Raw genomic sequence first — 27,665 nt, forward strand, 5'->3', positions numbered from 1 at the left:
ATGTTTTTTTAAGGTCAAGTGCCATTGCCCGGTATACCCTACACTGATGTTTGTTCTATTCTATCGTCAGTAAGTATTAAAATATCGAATAAATGTGATTATATCCACGAATAAATTAGTATCAAATTGGATGTAATAAATATTTCGGACATTCACCAAAGCGACTAATTTGATTGTCAACATTCACCGGTGAACATTGGCCAACCAGAATCACACCACACGCACGTGGTTGTCCCATTGCTGTCAATTAATCAAAGTGCCCAAAGAAATAATAGCGGTATTTATAATGACCGGGCAATGTGAGAAATTATCGTAAAGTAATTCAAATTTATCAAATTGCCCAATTTTAATGGTCATTATTCATAATAACTAAGCATTATGAATACTGACCTAAATAATTTGATTGCCCGTGACATACATATATATATATGCATGAGGAATATTTCTTGCTTTTAGCACGGGGAATGGAACTCCGTGCTCAAGAGATGTAAACGTAACTTATACCCATCCCACAGTTAGGCAATTAACTTCATTAAGAACAAGCAACCGCGAAGTTTATAATAAGAAATAAATAATAGAGCCCAGTTATTGTTTTTTTCCTTCCTTTTTACACACTGACATGGATTATAGGTTTTATGTCATGTCATCCAATTAGCAAATCATGAGAAACTGCCGCGCATCTTATTTCGAAATTGTGATAATTCTTTTAGGATGTAAAAGTTAAGAAACTTCCTCCTTTGCTGCTTCTTTAAATTTCCAGAAATATTTGTTTAGTGGATAATTAAATAAGAATTATTAATGTATATTTTTCCATAATAACCATTTTCCTTATTTAATTAAAATGAAAAATTTATTCTTTTTGAACTTTAACGAAATCGTTTTCAAATAAGATTCTTATTTACCGCGAAACGAAAAATTGAAGAGTAGATTGATTAATATGTAAGTATATTTTGTTATGTATTTCAAAAATCTGTATTACGTGTTTTCGCTTTTTAAAAAACAGTTTATTAAGTGTTTTGCTGTTGTTCTTCCGTGTCAGGGCGGTGACTTAAGACATTTTACTAGGTAAATGTCGGACCCTAATTTTAGCAATGATGTTTTGAATTTGATTGATATCTTTCTTGCCGTGATTTGCTATTTTTAGAGAAGTTATGAACGATTCTATTTCAATACTGTGCGTGATTTAAAGGTAAGTTTACGTACCTGTACCTTAAACAAGTAATGTAAAAAAAAAGAATTTGAAGTCAATTCCTACTTAGGTCAACAAAAAATATTTTATTTTAGTTATTTTTTGTTTAATAATTACAATTTTTTTCTCCCATATGAAACTAAAATTAATTAATTACATTTAATTAATGAATTAGTGTTTGAAAATGAAATATTTGAATGTACGCAATAACTATTTTTTTTTCAAATAGTTAGAATTGAGAATAGTTACAATTGATCGCTGATGCTATTTTTAAAATATGTGAAAAACTGAATCGCTTTTAGTAAAATTTAAAAAATTACTAACGCTTAACCGATGCGAAAATTTCATTTCGTTTTTCGATCATGCCTATTTAATGAAAGAATTAATATTTGAAAAAACTGTATTAACATCAAGTGTTATCCACAAGTTCAAAAAAATGTATTTGAGTGGATGAATAAAGGAAGCGTGTGAACTAAAGTAGAAAAAAATCGTTAACATATCAGGCTTTACTGTGATTTGACTGCTATTCAAGTTGACTGTATATGTGTATTAGAACATAAGTTTACTGATTTGCATTGGAATAGCATTACTTGATTTCGAACGAACCTGAACTGTGAGAATAGTTTAGTCTCCGTTCACGACCTTGAAGCCTTTTGAGTTATGATGAGATAAGATTTAACACTTTCTGTTGCTTCCTCAATCACAAAATATATAACTTAGTCTTTTCCTGATAATCGAAAAAACAAATAAACAAAATAAATGAATAAAGTAGGAATTTTTGTTTTCTTATCATTATTGATGAAAGACATGATGGTCCTGATCTTCCTCTGTTAAGAGTAAAGAAAAATTGTAAAATTTTGGTAATAGATTGAAATTTAATCTTTTCTCCTACAATTTACTATGCAGTTCATCTCCTCTGCTAGCAACAAAATTATAAATATCCTGTCTTGTTTGAGTCATAGTTATTTTCAGACATGTTGACCAAGTTAAAATCCCTTAACGTGCACACTTTTAATTTGACGCTCAGAAACTCATTGTTTTTTCTCTAATTTTCATATAAAATTGGGCGTATTTTATTATTGGCGTCGACCCATTTTTGAGTTTACCACAATCAAAGTTCAACTCCACAGCCTAGTAATTTTGAACCTTATTCCTAATTATTGAACCTAATTATTCCTGGATCAAGCATTTGAACAAATAATCACAGAACATTTTTTCCCTTCAAATTTCCTATACACTCAATGCTAAAAAAAAACTTGATTTCACGAATTTTTTTTCTAATCCCTCGATAACTTGAATTTTTTTCTCCATAAAGAGTGTAGATTTTTTTTTCTGAAAATAAAAAAATAGTCCAAAAAAAGTAAAAAATTTTAAGAATAGAAAACCAATTCTCATAAAGATAAAATTTTTTTAAAAAAAATGGACATAAAGACGACAGTGGCATGGAATGATGTGTCTCTCTCTATGATAATGAATGACTTCAAGATGGCTGGATTCATTTAAAGATCACGAGAGTAGTCAAACAATCAATATCGTTAATTCTGCTGAAAACTACACCGAAAATGTTAGGGATAGATTCATGAAACTTGATGACTTGGAATTTCATAACTTTGTAAACATATCAGTGGCATGACAATGATATCATCGCTCAAACGAAAGCTTCTTGTGAACTATCAGAAGAAGAGGATGAGGAAATCGAAGATTTACCACCCAATGTTAATAGCAAACAAGCACTTTCTGCTGTGGTCACTGTTTGAGAGGCAGCCAAATATGTCAGAGGAGACATTTAAAGCTATAGTCCACTTGGAAAGTGTTACAGACAAACTTTCTTACACATCTCTAAAGCAAACAACAATTGAATCTTTTTTTAAATGAGAGTGTAAAAAGTGTTTTTAGAATACATATGGAATAGTAAATAAGGTATGTAAAGAGCAGTTTTCTTTATTCTACCATCGATAACATTTGATTTTCGATAATTCGAATTTTCGGTATCTCGAATTTTTTCTCCTCTCCCTTCAAGTTCGAGATATCGAGGTTTAACTGTCTATATATATGTATGGAAAATAATGACAAGAGAAGAAAAATTAATATTATTTATTAAAAGTATTAAAAAAGAAATTTTTTTTAATTATTTAAAAGAAATTTTTTTTTTTTGTTTGAAAATTTGCGATGCACTTTATTTCTGAAAGGGAATAAAAGAGCATTAAACCCTTAAAAAAATTTCAAATATTTTTTAGTTTCCTAGCGTTTCTTTCATTAAATATTCGCTAACCAGAAAGATATAAAAATCGTATAAAATAACAAAATGGTTCAGGTCATGTAAAGATGAATAAATATTTCTTAATAATAATTATTCTTTGTGCTTAAATAAGCTAATTTTTATTTTTATTTAAAATCATTTTGAGCACCGATGTAAAATAAGTTTTCCTGAAAAGCATGTCTCCCAAAAATAATGACTATGTTACTGTGAATGACAGAAATTGGTGGTTGTGTTGACTACCACGGTGAATGTTGACAATCACATAGTCGATTTGGTAAGTGTAAGAACTTTATACTACGTCTACTACTAACACTGACGGGTATACATTTGCCCGGTATGCCCTACACTGATATTTTTTAAGGTTCAGTGCCTAGTATACATTTCACCGGTACTCCAAACACTGATATTTCTTCCTATCTATCCTTAGCAGATATTAAAATATCGAATAAATATAATGATATCAACGACTAAATTAATATCAAACCGGATATAACAAATATTTTGGACATTCACCAAGGCGACTATTGATTTCCACGATTTTTCATTCACGGAAACAACTACATTTAAAAAGTAGTTGCAGTTAATGAAATTTTTTTTTATAAACATCGTTTAAAAGCAGATCCAATTTAGGGTTAACAACTACTAATGTACAACAACTTAGACCAATTCAGAAGACAAGGGAACTCCTGAATCAAGTATTGGGAGGAATTTGCCTTCGTGGAGGATTTTTTAATGGAACTAACCCGCATTAGCGTTACATGAAGAGGAAGACCATGAGAATCTCCCACTGTCAGCCCACTGCAGCCCATGATCCGTCTACAACTGAGGATATTTCACGTCAGCACTGTGGTCGGTGCAAGCCGGATGCGGAATTCGTATCGACCAGCCGTTGCTGGGATTCGAACCCGGTTTACCTCATTGGAAGGCGAACGCTCTATTCCCTGAGCCATCGCAGCTCAGTTAACTATATTTGTAAAAAAAATAATTGTAGTATAAAAAATGTTGTTCTTTCGACTACTGAGATGCAACTACTCTGCATTCAGGGCTAGCCTGACGCCACCACCGGGATTCGAAACTAAATCACCCATAGCAGATAGTGCATGAAAGAAAGTAAGAATAAAATTAGTATAACGGTACACCGAGCTATCAAACCATTCATTACACATAAACATTTTTAAAAATTAAAAAATTAATGAGTAGTAGAAAACGCATTGTGACCTCAGCTGAATAACTCGACCTCCCATTATGTAACATGCGTTTCTGATCACAAGTTACATAAGGGGAAAATTATCCAAGGATAATTCCAACTGTTATAGCAACTTCGGAATGAAAATAAATTCGATTTGATCGGAATTGTGATAACGTTTTGTTTCTAAACCTTGAATTTCGATTCGTTTTAGAAGTAGTAATCGTTTTTGTTTTTAATGCGAAGAATAAGATGTATTTGAATAGACTGCTTTTAAACTTTCTTTTTTTCTTTTCTTGAAAATTTTAGTTGTAAGATATTCTTTGGACGCATGAATATCTGAGAGAAAAAACTATCAATTTAGGAGAATGACAGACGTATTCCTCAATGAAAATTCTCATCAAGAAATTCTATATTCCAGTAGCAAGGTTATTGTTAGTCCATCGAAGTCTCTTTCCGAATTTGAGGATAAAAATTCCTGGGGTAAGTATATATTTATCAGTTCCTTAATCTTATTCGTAAATAGCGCGGGGAGTTAAGAACTTGAAATAAGGCAATTAAAAATTCAAAGAAATCGAATAACTATAACTAACAGTGAAACAAAAATGATCTAATAAATGGATAACTTTTGATTTATTGATTGGATTTTTAAGAACCAGGGTGCAAGGTTAATTGAGTCAAATCTTAAATATTCTAGTTCATTACAGCAGACTATATTTTGAGGTAAGAAATCAGACTTAAAAACGTTCTTTCTCTGAATTACTATACCTTTTTTTCAACGAATTTCGAATCTTGGCCCTCAAAATAAGTAGGGTAGCTAAAATCTGTAATATATAGTTCATTTGAAATTACAATTGTGGGCAAAATTCGATTTACGAGAGTCAGGAAATTTAAACCCGATAAAAGAAAGGTATATTTCTTCAGTTTTATATTGCGTAAATTGATTCTCTTGTGAGGTCACCACTTGAAAATAAAAACATTCAGACCATTGGCTTGCATTAAATTTTAGTTTCCCCCCCCATTTTTCATTTTATAAATTAAGAAAAAGTGAAAATATTTAATGTGGTGTCGAATCATCGAATCACTTCCTCAAAAAAGGGCCGTAGCACATTGTGGGAATAGTAGCTATCGACTATGTCAATCTTTCGATACACTACAGTACTCCCCCACCAGAATTATATCTGTAATGGAATGCGATAGAGCGGATACCACCAGTTGATTCATTGCTGTTTTGTGAGTAGCCGGGTGAGTTGTATTAAGATCACCATCCTCTTTGAGTGCTGATCGTGAGAGGTAAATTAATTTCACGGTCATGGTCACTCCTGTGTTGCCATTAGAATGTATACAGGCCGCCGTTGAGTGTGATCGAGACTGAAGTAGCAACAGCGCGACGAGGTGGATAATGTCGCAGTCACAAGTAGCTAGTCAACTGTTCAATATGGACTATTCATCTTAGTAGGCATGTTCAAATCGTAGTGGGCTTTTCTGCCAAGGTAAGCGTATTCACGTCACGTCCGTGTCACAAATGTGTAAATGGAAGTTATCGACAATGTCAACCTTCATCTCTGAAAAGGCACCTAACCATAGAATGGAGTTAACATGTCTAATATACTAGTGAATTGGAATTATATTTTTGTAGTGGTAGATACATAAACTACACACACGTTTTCATGCCCCTCTCTATAGTAATTGAAGCATCATGTAAAGTGTTCATGTCAATCACATTATATGTTTCATAGGTGGATGCATTCCCAAGCGTATCATCTTCACCCTTGTTGGATTCTTGGCCACAACACTGGCTCTGACCTTAAATACGAATCTCAGCCTGGCTATCGTTTCAATGGTGGACAGATCGAGCGACTCTATTGGCCAGGTTAAAACATCAAACGAATGTCTTTCAAATCAAGTACATCGTAATCACTCTCAACGCGCGGTAAGTTCTACAGAATTCGTCTTTTAAGCCTTACTTTCAGTAAAAATAATTAAAAAATTTTTTTATAACCGTCTTTGAACAGCTGATCCAACTAAACGTTTACGACTACTAACGATCAAACTCCGTAGCCTTGGAATTTTGAACCCAATCCAGAAGATAAGGGAACTTCTGGATCAAGTAATGGGTGGAATTTGCCTTCGTGGAGGACTTTTTGATGGAACTAATCCGCATTTGCATTACATGGAGAGGAAAACCACGTAAACCTCCCACGCTTTGTCTAACGGCAAGGGGACTCTGTGGGGAATTAATCTTAGACTATGTCAACCTTCATCTATCAAAAGGTACCTCATGATAGAATCAAGTTAACATGTCTTATATACTAGTGAATTGGTATTTAATATTTATAGTGGTAGTTACGCCACATTACTCCTCTTCCAAAATTTTATCTGTGATAGAATTCGATGAACAATTACCACTAGTTGATTAATGCTGTTTATTTATTGACTTCAATTTTTGCTCATTATATATATATATATATATATATATATATATATATATATATATATATATATATATATATGTAACATAAAAAGCTTCAATTAATCTTTTTACGTTAGTTTCTTTGCTATAAAACAACTCTTACTTTATTACTAATTAATTATTCTAAACGAAATACTTTCTCACACTTTTAAAAGCCACATCCTGTTCTTAAATCTATTTTTGGCTCAAGTATGCATGTAATTAAGAGCAGGACATTTTTCCCTTTGCTCTTGTGTGGGAAACGTTCGATCTATTTCATAAACCAATAGCAACTACTAAGATTTCCCTCTTTCCCTAAATTAAGACATTTTACGGATTTTACTTTGCAAGATTTTCCCTAACATATAACCAAGGAGCGCAACTTTTCGTGTGCACTTTCACTCAATCTCATGACTGCTCTTGTCTAATAATTAATAAATAAATTTTGTACCCTCCTTCCCGACCTATGACCTGTTTTAATCCTTCCACTCGGCAACGACGTTATAAGTCGCCAGGATTTAACGGTCGGGAAGGGGTACAGTTCGTACGGTACATTAAAGATATTTAATATCTCATTTGAAATTAAATAAATCAACTTCGGAAGAGGGTACTTCAAAAATATGGAATAACTTTAAATCATTTATTCAAATGGACATTTGGTAAATAAGCAGTCAAATTCTTCTTCAACTTATGGCAATAATTAATTCATCCTGTATCTTCATCAAAAAAAAATAATCTCTTCAATCATCAAACGTTTAGTTTATTATAAATTATACCTACGCACAGTGGAACTAAACGATCATCCGTTTTCCATGTCTATGCTGCATATTTTGTCTACGTTCCTGAGAATACTAGAAAGCTGAGCTTCAATTCCTTCCTTGGACTAAAAAGAAAAACTGCATCGAATTCCTGTTAATTAAAATGTTTTATTGAAACTATCCCTTTGAGAAAGCGTTGATTTTGCCACTCTTAAGTGCTGAACTGGATCTTATCGTCAATGAATAATTGTTCTCACACCCACGATGGTCTACTTAGATGTTCGACATTCAAAAGAAAAATAAGCTTCAATTTCTCCGTCACTATTGGTGTTAATTTACAATTCATCTTAACGAAGAAACAAATTTTTTCCCTAGCAGTTCACGTCTTTGGTTTTGGAATTGTGTTTACGGAATTTCAACACACTCTCATCTCTGACGTTGTGGTTTTCAAAATATCTCGGACTAATTCGAACTTTTTCAGGTATCCTTTGAGTTAAAGTTTTTTACATTTCTCATAAATCAATTTCTTAAATGATTATGATTTTAATTTTTTCCCATATTTGATGTTTCAAAGTGAAACTACTTTTTATATATTGATAGTATTTACTGAAATTTTTATTTCTTTAAATTTTTATTTTCAGTTAATTGATTTATTTGATTGAAAAGTGTTTCAAGGAATTATTTTCATATTGTTTTATGTGTTACAGCTTCTATGATTTTTTGAACAGTAGAAATTATATTTTTGTTTTACAGTGATTAGGGTTTAAATGAAAATGCCATTTAAATTTTTTTTCTTTTCGTAATGCAACTGCAATAATTATTGAGATTCACTTTTAATATATGAATGCAATTACGGTGTGGCAAAAATTAAATCAAGAAATGTTAAAACTAATGCAAATAGTTTGGAAAAATGAATAAAATACTTGTTGTTAGAATTAAAATTGAAGTACAACCAGACATTAATGCCTTTAGTCCAACGTTGGTAATTAGTTCATAGCTCTGTTCTAGCTCAGTAATTTCCATAAACAAATCGTTTCTTTATTTCTGAGCTTTAATTCCAGCATACAGATAGGAAAATGAACAAACACAAATTGAAAAGTATTAGTAACCAAATGCACTTAAAAAGTTTAAAATAGAAATGAAAATATTTGAATTCCCTAACAATTGTGACAAATTAAATTATCAATTAAGATCTCTGCACAAAAATTACTTTAAAAAAAATATCCGAACTAAAATTCTTGAAAAAAAAAATTATGTCCAAAAAGAAAGGTATAAATGAAAAAAAAAAAGGTAATTTGCAAATAAACCAAACTTGCACTTCAGATTAAAATAAGGAAAATAGCTAGATCAGTCAAAAATTAAAAACTGATTTACCTTAATACCATATTAAATTTGAAAGCTTTGTTTTGGATTTCAATTAGTGATAAATTGTGTTAAACGGGTTGTAATGTAAAATCTGAGAAGACTGATCACCTTTTCTGATTATAAAAGCAATTTGTCTGTACACATATTTCCTGAAATCCGGGTTAATAATTGCAATAAAAATACCAAGAAAGAAAATAAAAGTACAAATAAATAAATATAAAGAAAGTAGAAAGAAAAGTAAAATAAAAGAAGGTAGAAAGAAAAATAAGAGAGAAAAAGGAAAGAAAAAATGTTATAGAAGGCAAATTTTGGACATAGAGAAAAAAAAAATTTTTGTGGATATTTTGCTATTAAAGTGATAAATATTAAAGGTAAATAACAAATAAAGTGAAATAAAGACAATATTGAAATCTTGGACTTCAGAATAACAACCACTGTGTCATTTTTGTTTTCAAACAAGGTAAACAAAACTCAAGTCTAATTCCAGATTGAAATTTTTCCTGTAAAAATGTTTTTTGTGTTTTACATTTTAAATTACACATTTCTAACAAATGTTTATTATTTTTGTCATCATGATTGAAGAGTTAACTTAAATAGTTTTTTTATGAAGAATACTTCTTATAGTGAAAAAGCTGTGTTGTGATTTTTAAACAAAAGACTTTTGAAACTGAAAAAACTGTTAAGTCAAAAAAACTGTTGAAAATGAAAATTTTAAATTTGCTGATGATGCTACTACAGATTTTTGATTGTGTTAAATTTTTTACAATGAGAACATATGTAAATGTTTTATAATTTATATTACTTTTATATATTGTTACCATTACAAATTTGGTTATATTATTTGTACTTCTACCATAGGGAAGATTTTGCAAATGGATAATTTCAAAATTTTGGGATTCTAACTAAACATTTTTGGCGAGGGGGGATGTAACATAAAAAGCTTCAATTAATCTTTTTACGTTAGTTTCTTTGCTATAAAACAACTCTTACTTTATTACTAATTAATTATTCTAAACGAAATACTTTCTCACACTTTTAAAAGCCACATCCTGTTCTTAAATCTATTTTTGGCTCAAGTATGCATGTAATTAAGAGCAGGACATTTTTCCCTTTGCTCTTGTGTGGGAAACGTTCGATCTATTTCATAAACCAATAGCAACTACTAAGATTTCCCTCTTTCCCTAAATTAAGACATTTTACGGATTTTACTTTGCAAGATTTTCCCTAACATATAACCAAGGAGCGCAACTTTTCGTGTGCACTTTCACTCAATCTCATGACTGCTCTTGTCTAATAATTAATAAATAAATTTTGTACCCTCCTTCCCGACCTATGACCTGTTTTAATCCTTCCACTCGGCAACGACGTTATATATATATATATATATATATATATATATATATATATTTTCCTTCCAAGCATTTCGCTCGTTATTATTATTATTATTTTTTTTAATAGCTTTTAGCTATTTTTTCCCATCATTTTTTTATAGCTTTTCGCTATTATTATTTTTTTCTAGCATTTCGCTCATTATTATTTATTAACCGGGAGATTTTATTTACTTCACCGGATTTCTCTTTTTTTTTTTTTTTTTTTTTTTGAGCAGTATATTTTTTTTTAAGCAAATCAACTGTTTAATGTGGATTCATCCATCAATATTGACAATTTCTTATCACGTCCGTAGGTCACCAATGTGGGGATTTAATCTTAGACTATGTCAACCTTCATCTATCACGAGGTACCTTTTGATAGATGAAGGTTGACATAGTCGATAATTAATTCCCCACATTGGTGACCCGGACGTGATAAGAAATTGTCAATATTGATGGATGAATCCACATTAAATGGTAGTGGTAGTTGCGCCACAACTCTAACCCATGATCCGTCTACCACTGACGTCAGCAGTGTGATCGTTGCAAGCCGAGTGCAGGATTCTTATCTAATTACGGAGTTTATCATTGCTAGTCAAAAACTCAAAATTGGGTTAGCTGTTCAACGCCGGTTATGAATATAAAATAAAATAATCATATAAAGCTTTCTAAAATGACGCAAAATAAATATGTAATAATACAAATTTGAACAAGATTTATAAATATATACAGGGAGAGTGTGAACTAATATTAGGAATTGAAATAAACATGGTATCAGACAACTATAAAAGTATAAATTTGGTGACGTGGACCACACGTGATACCACGTCATGTTCTTTATTGAATTTATCTGACACAGCGGATACAAAATAACTAAATATTTTAATGTGCGCAGTAAACTATTTTTTCGTTCAAATGGAGCTATACGTTAGAAATTAGCACTGATGTTATCTTTAAAATACGTGAAAAACTTAATCGTTTATAATAAAATTTAAAACAATGACTAACGCTTAAACAATCAGAAAATTCCCTTTCGTTTTTTGCTCATCCCTATTTAATGAATGAATTAATATTTGTAAAAACTGTATTAACATCAAGTGTCATATACTACAAGCTTAAACAAATATGTATTTGAACTTGAGAGTGGATGAATAAAAAATATTTTATTAACGATTGAAATTTTGTGTGAACTAATAGTAGGAACTGAAAAATAACATGTTTTGTCAGCAGTTATCTGATGTTTATTTACATTCAAATGCAATATTTTTAATTCACTAAAATAAAGCATAGCATGTTCTTCCAACTAACTCTTCAATTAATATTAAAATTTTATTTTTTTTAGAATTACATAAGAAAAGGAGAATTTCATTGGAGTCCAGAGACGGAAGGTTTTTTGATAGGCTGTCTGTATTATGGTCAATTAATTGGTGTTTTACCCGGAGGTCGAATGGCGGAGTTATACGGAGGAAAAAGAACACTGATTAGCTTCTTTCTGTTGGCATCGGTCTGTACATTCATTGCTCCATTTGCGGCCAGAGTTTCCGTGTACTTATTTGCGGTGTGCAGGTTTCTTGTTGGTGTTGGGACGGTAATATACAATTTTTATACTCCATCTATTTTATTTGAAAAACGAATATCTTACCCGTAATGAGATGCCTGCAAATGACGTAGTGGGGATATCTCGATCCTTATTGGTTGCTGAAACGTGGCATTTGTTTAGGTTAGCAACTGTTCCTTCCATTTCTATTTCGAGTAAGCAAAGCCCGTCAAGTTTCAATTCTCTTAAGTGACACATTCTAAATTCTTTCCCAAAGATTCTTTCTCAATTCCTTCACTATATATTTACAGAAAGACTTAACACAAAGACAGGCACGAAGGAACATAAACAAACTAATTATGCATCGAAGTTGCCAGGTACATAAAACAAAAATGTATCACGTTTACTATAAATATTAAATGTAAGGTAAGTAAAAGACGAGAAAGAAGTATATTTCAACGATATACTTACGGCTCTGTATTTAAATAACTTATCGTTAATTTACATTCTAACTTATGAGGAGAAACTTAGCTCCATTTTGCTGATAGTGTGGGTATGGGAGGTCTTCTTCTTCTTGAAGTGCAAGTACCCAATAGAAATATTCAGAACGTCTACTTTATGTTTACAAATTAATATTTTAGTGAAAAAGATAAGAATTATCAAAATATGCACGTACTGAGAAAAATCAATTGAACACTAATATGAGTACCTTAAACCATAATACGATGCAAGTTTGATAGAATTGTAATTTGCTAGTGTAAGGAAGAATGTTAGCATGGTTCTACTATATCGGGAGTACAAATAAGTTCCTGCCGTTTTCTATCAAAAATTAGCTGTTTATTGTGAAAAAATGGTACATTATCTTTTATTCAAAGTATTCTCTATTACTAGACACTACTTTTCCTTATCTTTCTGGGAGCATTTGGATAAAACGTCCGAAGAACTCTTCATCTTTCGAGGATATCCACTCGACCCATACCTTGATTTCTTCTAAAATTGCAAATTTCTGATCAGACAGACCACGTGCCATCGACTGGAATAGTTGATAATCTGAAGGGGCAAGGTCTGGTGAATACGGCTGGTGGAGTACGACTTCCCATTTAAGTGAAATATTAAAATCAATTTTCATGCAAAATCGACGTTCAATGTCTCTTGGCTTCAGTTCGTATGGAACCCAACTTCCTTGTTTTTGGATCATTCCCAACGATTTCTAAAAGATGTGAAATTGCTTGCTGAGTCACTTTTAATGTAAGATCAAGTTAATGTTTGGGACGAATATTTTTCCAATTTTTCTTCCAATTCCTTGTTTTTGTACAATTTCGGCCTTCCACTGCCTTCTTTGTCTTCCACGTCAAACTCACCGTTTTTAAACTTCTGAAACCACTCACGACAACTTCTCTCACTTAAAGCAGCCTCACCCTATGATGCTTCTCCAAGCAATCGATGCGCCTCAGCTGCAGATTTCTTCAAATTAAAGAAGTAAATCAAACGTTCCCGAAAATGGTGCTTATTTGGCACAAAACTTGCTACTAATATGGAATCACTACGTAATGCTAATTCAGAATCACTAATATTGAAAGTTATGTAAGGTTATGTATGTTAACTTGCACAATAAGATGTTTAACACACCAGTCAATTTCTATATAACCTTCTTATGCGGAGGAATATATATATATATGTAGTCCGCCGCATTTTTAACATGCAATTTAAAGTCACCTTGGCTATTTAAAGTTCTTGGAATAAATCCAACCATTCATCTGTTCAGAATGTCGAAATTTATTGCAACAATTATAAATGCACTGTGCTTCATTATTAAGACATTGAAACAATTTTTTTTCTTCGAAAAATTCTGTAAGTTTGCATGTTTTAGACTTATTTTGTTTAGTTATTTTTTTAAAAAATTTATATATTTATACAGGCTCCAGTTGTTCCCATATTGTTCTACCTTCTTTCAAGATGGATTCCGGAATCAGAGAGAAGTCTCACTTCTTCTTGTCTTTTGGCGGGATTTGGCGTCGGAGCTTTCGTTTCTTTTTTAACTGCTGGCGAACTTTGCTTCTCTGACCTCTTTGGTGGATGGCCCTCAGTATTCTATTTTGGAGGTATTTTACGCAGTTTTTTAAATTGAAAATTGTTCATTACTATTCTATAGTATCGATTTGTATTGTTTAAAGTTTCAATTGTTTGTTAAAATTTGACTATTTTTCGGTGAATTCTTTTATTTTATATTATTTTACATCCGTCGTTGAACAGCCGACCCAGTGTTTGGACTTACAACTACTAATATTCAACTCCGTAGCCTTCTGATTTTGGAACCAGTCCAGAAGACAAGGAAGCTCCTGGATCCGTACCTCCAAAGGTAGGATTTGCTATGGGAACATGGAGGACTTTGTGAGTCAACAGATTTAACGTGCACCAGTCACGATTTACTGCACTGGGAGTCTTCGGACGCCGGGGATCGAACCCACTACTTCTTGGACATCGGCCTAGTGCCCTACCAGCCAGGCTATCCCGTCCCTCTGTGAATTGTTCGGGCATTTAAAAAGAAATGCAGCCACTGAAGAGGCTGCCTTAAATTACCAAAGTGTGTTGAAAAGTGTACAAGGATTACGATGGAATAAAAAAAAATTAACGTTCGATAATTGTTCGAGAATTATTAACTGTTAAACTTTTTGGAAAAATATCATATGGGCCGCTCTATTACTATGCCACTACAGATTTGAAATTTAGAATGCTGAAAGAACTATATTTGTTTATAAACTTAATTCACAGTTTTTTTTCTTCAAAATTTTAATTTATTCTAAAGTTATTGCAATTCTTTATGCGAATTTTTTATTATTTTTTTTCTCTTTACGTTACATTCTGCTTTGCTCGCTTAAAATCTATAAAATTTAGAAACTTAAAATTACAAAATTTGTTGAAAAATGTACAAGGGGTTCGATGAAATAAAGAAAAAAAAAATTCAGATTCAATTATCATTTCGAGAATTATTAACTGTTAAAATTATAATTAAAAGAAAAACATTTCTGTTGTGCATTATTGTGAACTACAGAGTTAAAATTTGATAAGCCGATAGAATCATTTTGAACAAACGAGAGTATTTTTTTCTTTCAAAATTCCTTTTCGTTCGTAAAATCATTTCGATTTTAATTATTTTTTGCGTTTTTTTTTCTTCCTTAAATAATGATTAGTATTCCTTTGTTGAAAAACTTTTTTCTCTCTCGATTTTCATTTTATAAGCTCGTGCTTTTCTTGATGACAAATACGAAAACAAAATTAATAAATAATAACAGAAAGATTAGATGTTGCCATCAGATAAAATCTTCAAATTACGAGCGAAGAGAAATAAAAACTGTTTCCAGTGCGAACTGTTATATGAAATAAAGTTTACGTCATACATTCTTAACTTAAAAACTACTTCTACTATCAAAATTATTACTCATTTATTATTTGTTTATGTCGTTTACATTTATCTTTTCAAGTACATTTCGTTTTTTTTCTTCCTTTTCTTTTCTTTTAAATCAAATTCCTCTTATGTATCTCATGTATCCTCTTAATTTCATTTACGATTAACACAGATATAAAATGAGCTTATACCAATAATTTAAGAACAGATTATAATCAAAATGATCTTTTTCGAACTGTTATGGCCGTGAAAGATGATTTTTGAATATTTTTTTTTATAACCGCATCTGAACAGCCATTTTTGGGTTTACGGCTACCAAAATTCAACTCTGTAGCCTTGTAAGTTTGAACCCTATCCAGAAGACACGGGAACTTCCTGGATCAAGTATTGGAAAAAGTTTGCCTTTGCGGAGGACTTTTTGATGGAACTAACCCGCACCTGCTTTACATGGAGCGGAAAACCAAGTAAACTTCTCAAGTTTAGTCTGACGGAAAGTTGACTCTAACACCCATGATCTGCCTGCCACTTAGGATATTTTACATCAGCACCAGGGCTCGAAAAACCGCCCGTCCTCGGCGATCAAAAATTTCCCGTGAACAACGAATTTCTCGAATCAGACGTCCACGCGGACGGCCATTTTCCCGTTAATGTTCGTGATACACTTTCAATTTTTGTTATCTTACAAGAGTCTAGCGCCTCACTTCTGAAATGACCCTAAATCCCGCACAGCTACATACTGCTCATGGTAGATTGATGTTTTTTCCGTCTGGGAGTACTGCAGCAGTTGAAAGGGACTTTTCAGCAATGAACTTACAAAAAAACACATTACGTAAGCGTTAAACGCAATTTTGAACATCCACCTAAATGGAAAACCCCTTTCAGATTTCTGTGCAGAAACCTCTGTAAATCATAGGCTTGATTGTGGAACTGGCAAACGTCATATTTGATTCATTTAAAAAACGCAGTACCCTCGGATAAATTGACATTCCAGATAACTTGACCTTTGTCATTTAAATTAAAGGAAATACTAGGAAATACTAGGGAAATACTAGGAAATACTATAAAGGAAATACTAGGTTTTACTGTTAGTAACCTAATATTTCTTTTATTACTGTATAATGTAATCCTAGTAGCTACTAATTCATTGTGTAGTTTATATAAATGTTCGTAATAAATAAGAAAAAATAATATTTTTATTTATTTAGAAGCGACGGGTTAGTTTCAAAGGAGGACGGGTACATTGTTGGACAAGCCGTCCTCGGGAACGGGTAAAATTTCTGAGTTTTTTCGAGCCCTGGTCAGCACTGTGGTCAGTGCAAACCGGATGCGGAATTCATATCGACCAGCCATCGATAGGATTCGAATCCGGTTCACCTCATTGGAAGGAGAACGCTCTATCCCCTGGGCCATCATTGCTTCCTGCGGATCGTTTGTAAGGAAAATGCCGTGTTAAATTTTGAGCTGAACTGCTCCACATAAGTCAGAATGTTAATTAATGTGAAGTTGACTAAATACAGGGCCGTATCACGCATCCAATTTGTTGAAATATAATTCTTTCTCGTCTACATCTTTTACTTAACTTAGATTTATTGTTTGTTGTTGTTAATTTACGTCGCACTAGAGCTGCGGTAGCCCGACGACCTGCGCGCGAAGCCGAGCACTTTACGGCAGCACAGTTTAACGAGGAGCAATATCGCACACCCTCGGTCCCTACGCAGACTGATCCAAGTGGTCACCCACCCGCACACTGACCACAGCCAGTGATGCTTGACTTCTGTGATCTGCTGAGAATCGTGTCTTAACGATCAGTCCACTGCGGGACTATTTGTTCTTGTATTTCATTGTAATCGTGTTATATTTTCGTTTTGTGAACCTGGCAACTTCGATGCACAGTTAGTTTGTTTATGCTATACACGCCAGCGTGTCGATCTTAAAGTGTTAAGTTCGAAACAACTAGTGAAAGAATTGAAATATATGTGAAAGAATTTATCACTTAAGAGAATTGATACTTGTTGGGCTTGGCTTACTCGAAATAGAATGGAAAGATTTGTTGATAACACAAACAAATACCACGTTTGAACAACCAATCAGGATAGAGGTACTTACATTACGTCACTTGCAAGTATCCCATTGATGCGAAAACGAAACTGTTGGATACATATGTTTTTGCAATTAATGTTTATCTTTTTTAGGTCTCAGTGGTTTGTTATGGTGCCTTTTATGCTATATGTGTATTTCTGAGAAACCAATGGATCACCCATCAATAACTGCAAAGGAATTGAAATATATTACTGAAAATTTAGGAACAACAAAGCAAAAAAAGGTGAATGTTTGAATATTTTAATCGATTTTGTCTTAGCTTAAAATTTTATTACATAGTAAGTTATTTTTAACATTCAAGGTAACTTTATTTTTAAATGGTCCATAAAATTAAAGCAACGTGTTTTTTTTTCTTCTTTTTTTTAAGTAAGAAATAATTTTAAAAGTAACGAAGATTAAAAAATACTTGTACATTTTTGAGCAAAAAAATAATAATAAATGGACCACCCTGAATAACTTTTGATCTAATGACTGGATTTTCACTTTCTAGGACTCCATCTAAATCGTTCGAGGGGAGGGGTGAGGTTAAATATGCTAACTAATTAGTGCAGACGACATTTTAAGTTACGAAATCAGACACAAAAACCCTACTTTCTCTGAAAAAACATACCGTTTTATCGATGGATTCGAATTTCTGAACTCTAAGATTTAGGGGGTAGCCGCAATCCGTCAATTATGGTCCCCATAGTTTGGTCACTTGATCGGTTCAAATTTAAGACCTCTTAATGTTAATTTTATTTTTATCATAATCTCGAGAAATTTTTAAGCGAATTAAAAAGTTTTAGCCCAAAATTATTAAAAATTATTTATCTAAAATTAATTTCACGTAAAAAATAAATTTTAATTTATATTCATTATTTTAAGGCATATAATTTTTTACATTATTTTGAAGAATGTATTTTTACACAACAAAATACAAAATTTTTGCGAAATCGGTCGAATAGTTCATGAGGAATTGAATTTCAAAAATATCGCATATTAAAAATTGGATTTCTTAGAAACGAAACTATTCGATCGACTTTGTTCAAATTTTGTAATTTGCCGTGTAAAATTACATTCCTTTAAATGACATAAAAATTTTATATTTTATAATTCAAAGCTTTTTGGACTATTATTAAATAAGTTAATAAAAAATAATAAATATTTACTAAAAGTTGTTTTCAATGTGAAATTATTTTTGGATAAACTAATTTTATAACTGTACGCAAAAATTTTTCAATTCTTTTAAAATTTCTCAAAGCATAGCCAAATACGCAAGTAGTAAAATTAGCATTAAGTGGTCCAAATTTTGGATTGCTCTTCTGATCAAACTATGGGGATCATAACTAGATTCGCGGCTATGTGCTGAAATTCGAATCTGTTGAAAAAATGTTTATTTCTGTCATGTTTATTCAGAGGAAATATGTTTTTTGTCTGATTTCGTAACTTAAAATATCGTCTACAATAAATAATAAGCATATTTGAAGACATCCCCTCTGACTCTTAAGATTGAGTCCTAGAACGTGAAGATCCAATTGTTAGATCATAATTATTCGGGGTGACCGCTGTATTTTTTTGCGCGCAGTACAAACAGAAAACTTAACTTAACAATTGTTTACGTAAATAAATAAATTGATACAGGTAAAAAGAATAGTATATTTTATAAGAAAGCATGTAAATTATTTGATTTCTACTAAGTTTAATTTATAAAATTGATTTTTATTTTGTTTTATAACCATCATTGAACAGTCGACCCAATTTCTTGGGTTTGCGACTACTAATGTTCAACTTCGTAGCCTTGTAATTTTGAAACCATTCCAGAACACAAGGAAACTCTTGGATCAAGTATTGGGAAAAATTTGCCTAACAGGAGGACAATGTGATGAAACTAACCCGCATTTGCGTTACGTGGATAAGAAAACCATCCAGGGTTAGCCCGACGGCAAGGGGACTCTAACCCATGATCCGTCTACTACTGAGGATATTTTACGTCAGCACTGTTGTCGGTGCAAGCAGGATGCGGATTCGTGTCGACCAGTCATCTCTGAGATTCGAACAAAGTTCACCTCATTGGAAGGCGATCCTCTGAACCATCAAGTGTCTTGAACCCATTATTGATAAATGTAATGTTTACGTGTAATGCCATATCTGAAGAATTTTCCAAGAAAATCGAAAATTTTTCCAGACAATTGGGTATAATATGAAAAAAGCACAACTACTTCCACTTACTAGGAATAACATTTACCTTTTAGTTTAATTAATAAACTGAGTTTTAAATATGCTTACTAAATTCATAAACTTCGGTAAAACAACACTATAAATTATTTCCAAAGGAACTAGACTAATACAATTCCAACCTGGCGAGTAGCGACTTATAACAAGACACTTCGTTTGATGCTTTTACTTGTTGCTAGAAATAAGGTTCGCAGAAAATACTGTTTACTAGTTAAATTTAGTAGGAATAACACGATCTGTGAAGTAGGCTATAGTATACCCAATTATAAAAATAGCTTACCCAAAAATAATTACATGCAAAAAAATAATTTTTAATTATCATTTTTTATTATCTAATTTAATAGTAGTCGAAAAAGTTTTTAAATCGTAAGGTTTACAATTCAAAGAAAGTAATTTTATATGGAAAAATACAAAATTTGAAGGATATCGCTCAGGAATTTGACCCGGTGCAGGTAAAAACAACAAAATATTTTATGTCCACTTCAAACCGTTTTCTGTCCTTTTTTAAGAAAGACCACAACATGGGCCCTGCCCAGGTTTGCCTATGCCGGTCATCATCTTATCTCACGATTACACTGTTTTCTTGTTCCCTAATTATTTTTTCATTTCTTTGTTACCCTAGACAAAATTCTTGATGGTTCCATTTTGATGGAGTTTATGTTGGTTTCAGTGCGATTCATGATGGTCCAACATCATTTGTTGGTCACCATCATCCAACTTTTTTCTATTATGCTTTCATAGTTTTTGATGTGCCGACAAACTTCCGTAATTTCATGATGGAAAATGCTACTTTAATGCTATGGTGGTTAACCATAAAGAGAAGCTTGACTCTACCTTCAATCTATGATGATCCGTTATGGTTCATGGTGGTTCTAACTATACATTTTCATGATGGTTTAATGGGAATTCTTGTTGGTTGTCAGGAATATATCCTCAAAACAATTTTTTTTTATGTTGGCCCATCATCAATCAGTCCGAATTCCTATATTGGAACGATGGTGGTTCATGATCGTTCCAACATTTGATTTCTTAGAAATTATGATGGAAGCTTTTGATGGTTTAACATGAACAAACCATCAAAACAAGTTGCTATTCTTATGTTGGACCATCATCAATCAGTTCAAATTCCTACTATGTACTTATGTTACTTATGTTTGTTACCATCAAAAAATATAAAGGTTCATGATGGAATTATTGGTGATAACCATCAAGATTATGTTGGTCCATCAAGGGAAAACCATCAAAAATGTTGACTTGGGTAGTGACTTTGCGTTTTCTTTTTTTTAAAAAATCTGTTTTATTTTCTTCATTCGTGGCATCTTGAGAATGGTCGCCTTTCTTGAGTTCTTGAAACATGTCGACTTTTTCCTCTTTAATAATTTTTGAAGCTAAAGAAATTTTTCTGTTATTAAATATAGGGTTATTTTGCTTCTAAGTATGAACTATATTAAAAGAAAAGATTCAAATTTACTAAAATGCTTCTTAGAAATTTAACCTCTCCAATAAGAAATTTAAAAAAAAAAAGTTCAAATCTTGTATCTTCCAGATAAAAATTATCCCTTGGAAATCTATCTTGAAATCCAAAGCTTTCTGGTCTTTGGCAGCTGCTTACTTTGGACAGTTTTGGATTCTTGGATTCTTCTGCTCAGTGCAAGCATTTTATATGGGAACAGTATTAAACATGGACAGTAAAATGGTAAGAATCGAATACAATTTGTCCATCCAGGGCTGTCTTAATAGCAAGCAGGGCCCCCCGGGCATAGAAATGTTTTGGGTCCTTATAACGTATGTTTAAAATCGAACTTAAAATACATAAAATAAAGCATTTTTAAGTTATACAATAATTTTAGCAAACTTAACCTCTTAACAGTGACATATATTTCAGAAAAATGTACCAAAAATGAAATTTTTTTTTGTCTGTTTAATTTTGTTCTTTATATTATTATAAAAGTTAGAAAATGGTTATTTATTATAAAAATAAGATTTTAAATGCAATAACTATCTGTGTTTATAATTTTTATATACACATGAAAAAGTAGTGGGCACATGTTATTCAATTAGAGCAAATGAAACAAAATTTTAAAGATAAATATAATATAACTATTATAATATAATATAAAAACACAACAATATGATTTTCAATACATAAATTTTACGAATATTTTACTGTATGATAAATCGCAAATCCTCATTTTCCCTCCCTCGACTGAAGTTGTAATTGGTGGAAAACTAGGACCAGACCACTAATGCCATCTATGAGGAAAATAGTGAATTAAGTATCTTAAAGTAGAAACGAACAAGTTCGTTCTTCTCAAAATAGAAACGTTAATTTTTCTCCTGCCCAAAGTCAGTTGGGGCATCACAAATACTGCACGTGGTAGTTGCCCGAATTGGATTCGGGTGACACTGGCAAGGGGTTAAATACATTTTTATCACACTAAAAATTCAATGCACATTATTTTAACACAAAATTGAGGTACTAACCAGTTGCAATTCTCAAATAATAAAATAATTTTCAAAGCCATGAAGCTAATTAAATTTAAAAAACATAAGGGTATAGCAAATAAAAAAATTCAAAAGGTATTAATTATTTCGTCTCTATATTAAAGTCAGCTATTAAAACATCTTTCAATGCAAATCAGATATAACCAATTGCTGCCCCATAGTGCTCTGTGATTCTAAACTCTTTCAATTATTACTTTATTTAACTAATTGTAAATACTAAATGAAGTTGGTGGTGGTCAAGCATACTTAGAGGAATTAGTTGAGTGCGTAAAAACTTCATTTTAACGTAGAAAAGTAGATTTCTGTTGACTTTTTAAGTTTTCCTTGTGATAAACTATTCAAATTATTGGTGTTTGCATGATTACTATAGCTATGCGAAGATAGCCCCCGAAAATGAGGAAATTCAAAAATTCAAACTGCATTCGTTTGACCATTTTTTGACCACAAATGACCACCTTTTAAATTTTTTTGACCACCCTTATTTTGGACATAATCCTGAAAATTAAATTCGGGGGCTAACTTCGCATTTTCATGCCAAATGAATAAAAATCAAATTTTTATATTGTATTCGTTTGACCACTTTTTGACCACAAATGACCACCCCTTAATTTTTTTTGACCACCCTTATTTTGGACATAATCCTGAAAATTAAATTCGGGTGATAACTTCGCATTTTCACGCCAAATGAATAAAAATCAAATTTTTATATTGTATTCGTTTGACCACTTTTTGACCACAAATGACCACCCTTTAATTTTTTTTGACCACCCTTATTTTGGACATAATCCTAAAAATTAAATTAGGGGGCTAACTTCGCATTTTCACGCCAAATGAATAAAAATCAAATTTTTATATTGTATTCGTTTGACCACTTTTTGACCACAAATGACCACCCTTTAATTTTTTTTGACCACCCTTATTTTGGACATAATCCTAAAAATTAAATTAGGGGGCTAACTTCGCATTTTCACGCCAAATGAATAAAAATCAAATTTTTATATTGTATTGGTTTGACCACTTTTTGACCACAAATGACCACCCTTTAATTTTTTTTGACCACCCTTATTTTGGACATAATCCTAAAAATTAAATTAGGGGGCTAACTTCGCATTTTCACGCCAAATGAATAAAAATCAAATTTTTATATTGTATTCGTTTGACCACTTTTTGACCACAAATGACCACCCTTTAATTTTTTTTGACCACCCTTATTTTGGATATAATCCTGAAAATTTATTTTTCGAAAAAATGCGAAGTTAGCTCCCTAATTTAATTTTTAGGATTATGTCCAAAATAAGGGTGGTAAAAAAAATTAAAGGGTGGTCATTTGTGGTCAAAAAGTGGTCAAACGAATACAATATAAAAATTGGAATTTTATTTATTTTTCGAAAAAATGCGAAGTTAGTTCCCTAATTTAATTTTTAGGATTATGTCCAAAATAAGTGTGGTCAAAAAAAATTAAAGGGTGGTCATTTGTGGTCAAAAAGTGGTCAAACGAATACAATATAGAAATTGGATTTTTATATATTTTTCGAAAAAATGCGAAGTTAGCCTCCGAATTTAATTTTTGGGATTGTGTCCAAAATAAAGGTGGTCAAAAAAAAATTAAAGGGTGGTCATTTGTGGTCAAAAAGTGGTCAAACGAATACAATATAAAAATTTGATTTTCATTCATTTGGCGTGAAAATGCGAAGTTAGCCCCCGAATTTAATTTTCAGGATTATGTCCAAAATAAGGGTGGTCAAAAAAAATTAAAGGGTGGTCATTTGTGGTCAAAAAGTGGTCAAACGAATACAATATAAAAATTGGATTTTTATATATTTTTCGAAAAAATGCGAAGTTAGCCTCCGAAATTAGTTTTTGGGATTGTGTCCAAAATAAGGGAGGTCAAAAAAAATTAAAGGGTGGTCATTTGTGGTCAAAAAGTGGTCAAACGAATACAATATAAAAATTTGATTTTTATTCATTTGGCGTGAAAATGCGAAGTTAGCCCCCGAATTTAATTTTCAGGATTATGTCCAAAATAAGGGTGGTCAAAAAAATTTAAAGGGTGGTCATTTGTGGTCAAAAAATGGTCAAGCGAATGCAATTTGAATTTTTGATTTTCCTCATTTTCGGGGGCTATCTTCGCATAGCTGATTACTATGGTGTAAGAAATTAAGAGAGTTTTGCAGACTTGGTGGATTATCTCTAGAACTACTGAACCGATTTTATTGAAATTTGATATGTACATGCATTGATACAATGCAAAACAAATAATCGTTTAACAATTGTAATATACGCGCATGATCGTATGTGACACTCTTTAGAGTCGGGAGGTATGAAAGAGCGGTTGCAGAATAAACAAAAAAAGGGGGGGTTAATAGGAGGTATGGTCTCTTCTTACAGATATACAGGCCTTGCAGCGTGATTTCATACTTGAAATAAGGCAGTTTATAATTTCCTGTGGCAATTGGCCTGAATTGTCCAGTGGCAATTTCATACCTACCGACTCCAACGAGTGTTACGCATGATCATGCGTGTGTATTACAATTATTGAAAAATTATTTGTTTTGTATTGTGTCAATGTATGTAAATCAAATTTCATTAAAATCGGTCCAGTCTGTGAATTCTCTTAATTTCTTACAACAGTGTATTTATTTTAAAAAATACATCTTTTTTTTTATAAATACAGTTTATGAAACGTAAGATCCTCAAGGGCCCCCTGAGTCCAGGGTCCGACTTAGCCTAATTGGGGCCCCCTCTGCTTCACCACTTCAGTAATGAAGGTAATTAATGTGGAGGAATTTTAATGTATTTAATTTTGAGGTATTTGAAATTTTCACCTCATTATAGATAACCAGAAAATTGACTGGAACTTAAAATATCTATGAAGTTCCTCTCCCTCCAATGTTCAGACGAAATATTGTTCTGTCCATTTTATTGATTTCTGACTGTTAACTTGGTCATCTAGCAGCCAAAAATACATATCCTTGCTGACATTAGGGCTAAATTCACGCAATTACGATGGCTCAATTAAGCCAATTAGTACCTGTATTTTTGTAAACATATCACATTTTGAAATATGTAAAAATACAGGCTTTTGATTGGCCAAATTTGTTCATAGTAATAGTGAAAATTTAGCTGAATTCCTCTTTAGAGAGCCATGGATTTACGAAATATAGATTGTGTTCATGCGATAGATCAAAGAAGAAGCTAACATAAAACTGGCGGATTTTACACTGTACTGATATTTTGTTTAAAAAAAAGATCATTAAAGAATGTAACGTAAAATTAACTTTCTATTCGATTTGGGGACCGATCTAATGCTGGGCAACTGCCGCGTATGCCCCTGCCTCAGTCAGGCTCTGCCCGAGTGCTTGGGGGCCCCAGGCACAGCGCGGTGTGCCCATGCGTAAGACGGTCCTTTAAGTAGTGATAAAAAGCGATATACATAATTTTAATTTTTTCAGACAGGTGAACTTTCTTGCCTGCCCCATTTGTCTCGTGCATTGTTTGCTTGTATTTGCGGTTTACCAATAGACTGGGCCCTGAAAAAAGGATACATGAGCAAAGAATTCGTGCGGAAAGGAGCAACCACACTAAGTAACATGCTTCATTTTATTTTTAAAGTAAACTATTTCAACTGAATTGGTGTCCAGAGCTAATGTCATTATGCATGTTTTCAGATTCGTTGTTTGCCTGCATCGGGTTCATAGGTATTATATATGCTGGCTGTGATCCTACACTGAATACAGTATTCTTCACTTTTGGTGGACTTTTAGCTGACTTCATTACCTTTGGAGTTTGCTTAAATGGAGTAGACATCGCACCCAATTTATCAGGTAAGTAATAGAGTGTGTGCCTGATTTATTCAGTTCACTGTTAACTAAGCATACGTTTCTTTCGAGCTCGAGTTCATTTTATTTATTTTGGCAGGAACTTTGTCTGCGATTTTAACCCTTGTTGGAGTGGTTCCCTTCTTTGCTATTCCAGCTTTAGTTGGAATTTTCACAAAATATGAGGTAAGCATTATATTTTTGTAACGTAGTGAAACTTACTTTCATCCAGAAAAGTTTTTATTTACACGATTTTAAAACTACAAAAAAATTAATAAATTATACATGGGGGGGGGGGGAGTAGTAAAGAATTTTACAAGAAGGAGTTTTGCTTCAAACTGTAATTTGCAGCATTCATATAATTTTTTAGAGTATTAAGTTTTACGATGCAAGAGATTGATGTGATTTGAGGAAAAATTCTTAAAAGTAAAAAACGATTTTGAAATTTTATAAGAAGGAGTTTCGCTTCAAACTGATTCCATTGTAATTTGTTGTATTCATATAATTTTTAGTGTATTAAGTTTTACGATGCAAAAGATTGATATGATTTGAGGAAAAGTTCTTAAAAGTAAAAAAATACATTTTTATATTTTATTAAAATGTTTTATTAATTGCTTTCAACTTTGAAAATTTTGACGACATTCAAATTGCTCTTTTTCTCAAAATCAATTCTCCTAATACGGTTGAGTACTGAACTGTATATTTTTTTTCCATTAAGTTTTTTTAACCCATGCACATCGTAAAATTACTTCAAAACTTGATAGCTTGCTAAATTTTATTGAATAAAAATACCATAGCTCTCCATTACCATTAGCGACTGGTACATTTAAAGCGTTTCCATAAGACTGGATATTAAACTTGTTTTCCTTTCAGCGGTCTAGGGCTCAATGGAGATTCGTTTATTACATAATTATGGGCGTTGTTGCAACTACTACATTGGTATTTGTTTTCTGCGGAACTTCTGAACCTCAAGATTGGGGAAGTTATGACGACACAGATAAAGGGAAAGATGAACTGGAAACCAAACTGAAACCAGAAGAAGAGTGATAGCTGTTATCTTTACTGTAAAAATGTATCATTTGTTCAATAAATATTATCTTTTAAAGGGTCGCGTTCATTTCAGCGATAGATCATTACATCGACAGGATAATTTCAACGACAGGCCAAGCTCAGCGACAGGCCATTCCGTCGACAGGGTCATATCGTCGACAAGTTATTTTGCCTAAAAGGCATTTTATCGACAGAGTTATTTCATAGACAGAATCGTTTCCCCGACAGTGTTATTTTATCGACTAGCCATTTCGTTGACAGGGCCATTTCATCGACAAGATCGTTTTGCCCACAGGGTTTTATCGTTGACAGGGTTATTTTGTCGACAGGGCCATTACTTTGACAGGGTCGTTTCGTTGACAGGGTTTTGTTTCGTTGACAGGGTTTTGTTTCGTTGACAGGGTTGTTTCGTCTACAGGTTCTTTCATTGACAGGGTCAATTTTTGATTGTTGAC

The 27,665-nt window shown here is 32.2% G+C and overlaps 1 protein-coding gene across 2 annotated transcripts; it reads left to right on the plus strand.

The window, feature by feature from the left end:
- The first annotated feature begins 691 nt into the window (after positions 1 to 691).
- On the plus strand, positions 692 to 27,265 carry LOC107450492 (putative inorganic phosphate cotransporter). Of its 2 annotated transcripts, none has more exons than XM_087158731.1 (11): positions 692 to 939; positions 4,945 to 5,118; positions 6,375 to 6,568; positions 11,923 to 12,168; positions 14,036 to 14,219; positions 17,716 to 17,846; positions 21,384 to 21,533; positions 25,795 to 25,927; positions 26,011 to 26,166; positions 26,261 to 26,346; positions 27,034 to 27,265. In XM_087158731.1, exons 2-11 carry the CDS (start codon positions 5,004 to 5,006, stop codon positions 27,205 to 27,207), a joined length of 1,569 nt encoding a protein of 522 aa, XP_087014857.1. In that variant the 5' UTR covers positions 692 to 939; positions 4,945 to 5,003; the 3' UTR covers positions 27,208 to 27,265. The 2 variants fall into 2 exon arrangements, with proteins under 2 accessions (XP_087014857.1, XP_087014856.1); XM_087158730.1 differs by lacking the exon at positions 692 to 939 and adding an exon at positions 1,002 to 1,189.
- Positions 27,266 to 27,665: the final 400 nt, after the last annotated feature.

The sequence above is a fragment of the Parasteatoda tepidariorum genome, chromosome 3, assembly GCF_982258835.1.
Source record: "Parasteatoda tepidariorum strain Cologne lab strain chromosome 3, Ptep-v5.0, whole genome shotgun sequence".
Classification (NCBI taxonomy): Eukaryota; Metazoa; Arthropoda; class Arachnida; order Araneae; family Theridiidae; genus Parasteatoda; species Parasteatoda tepidariorum.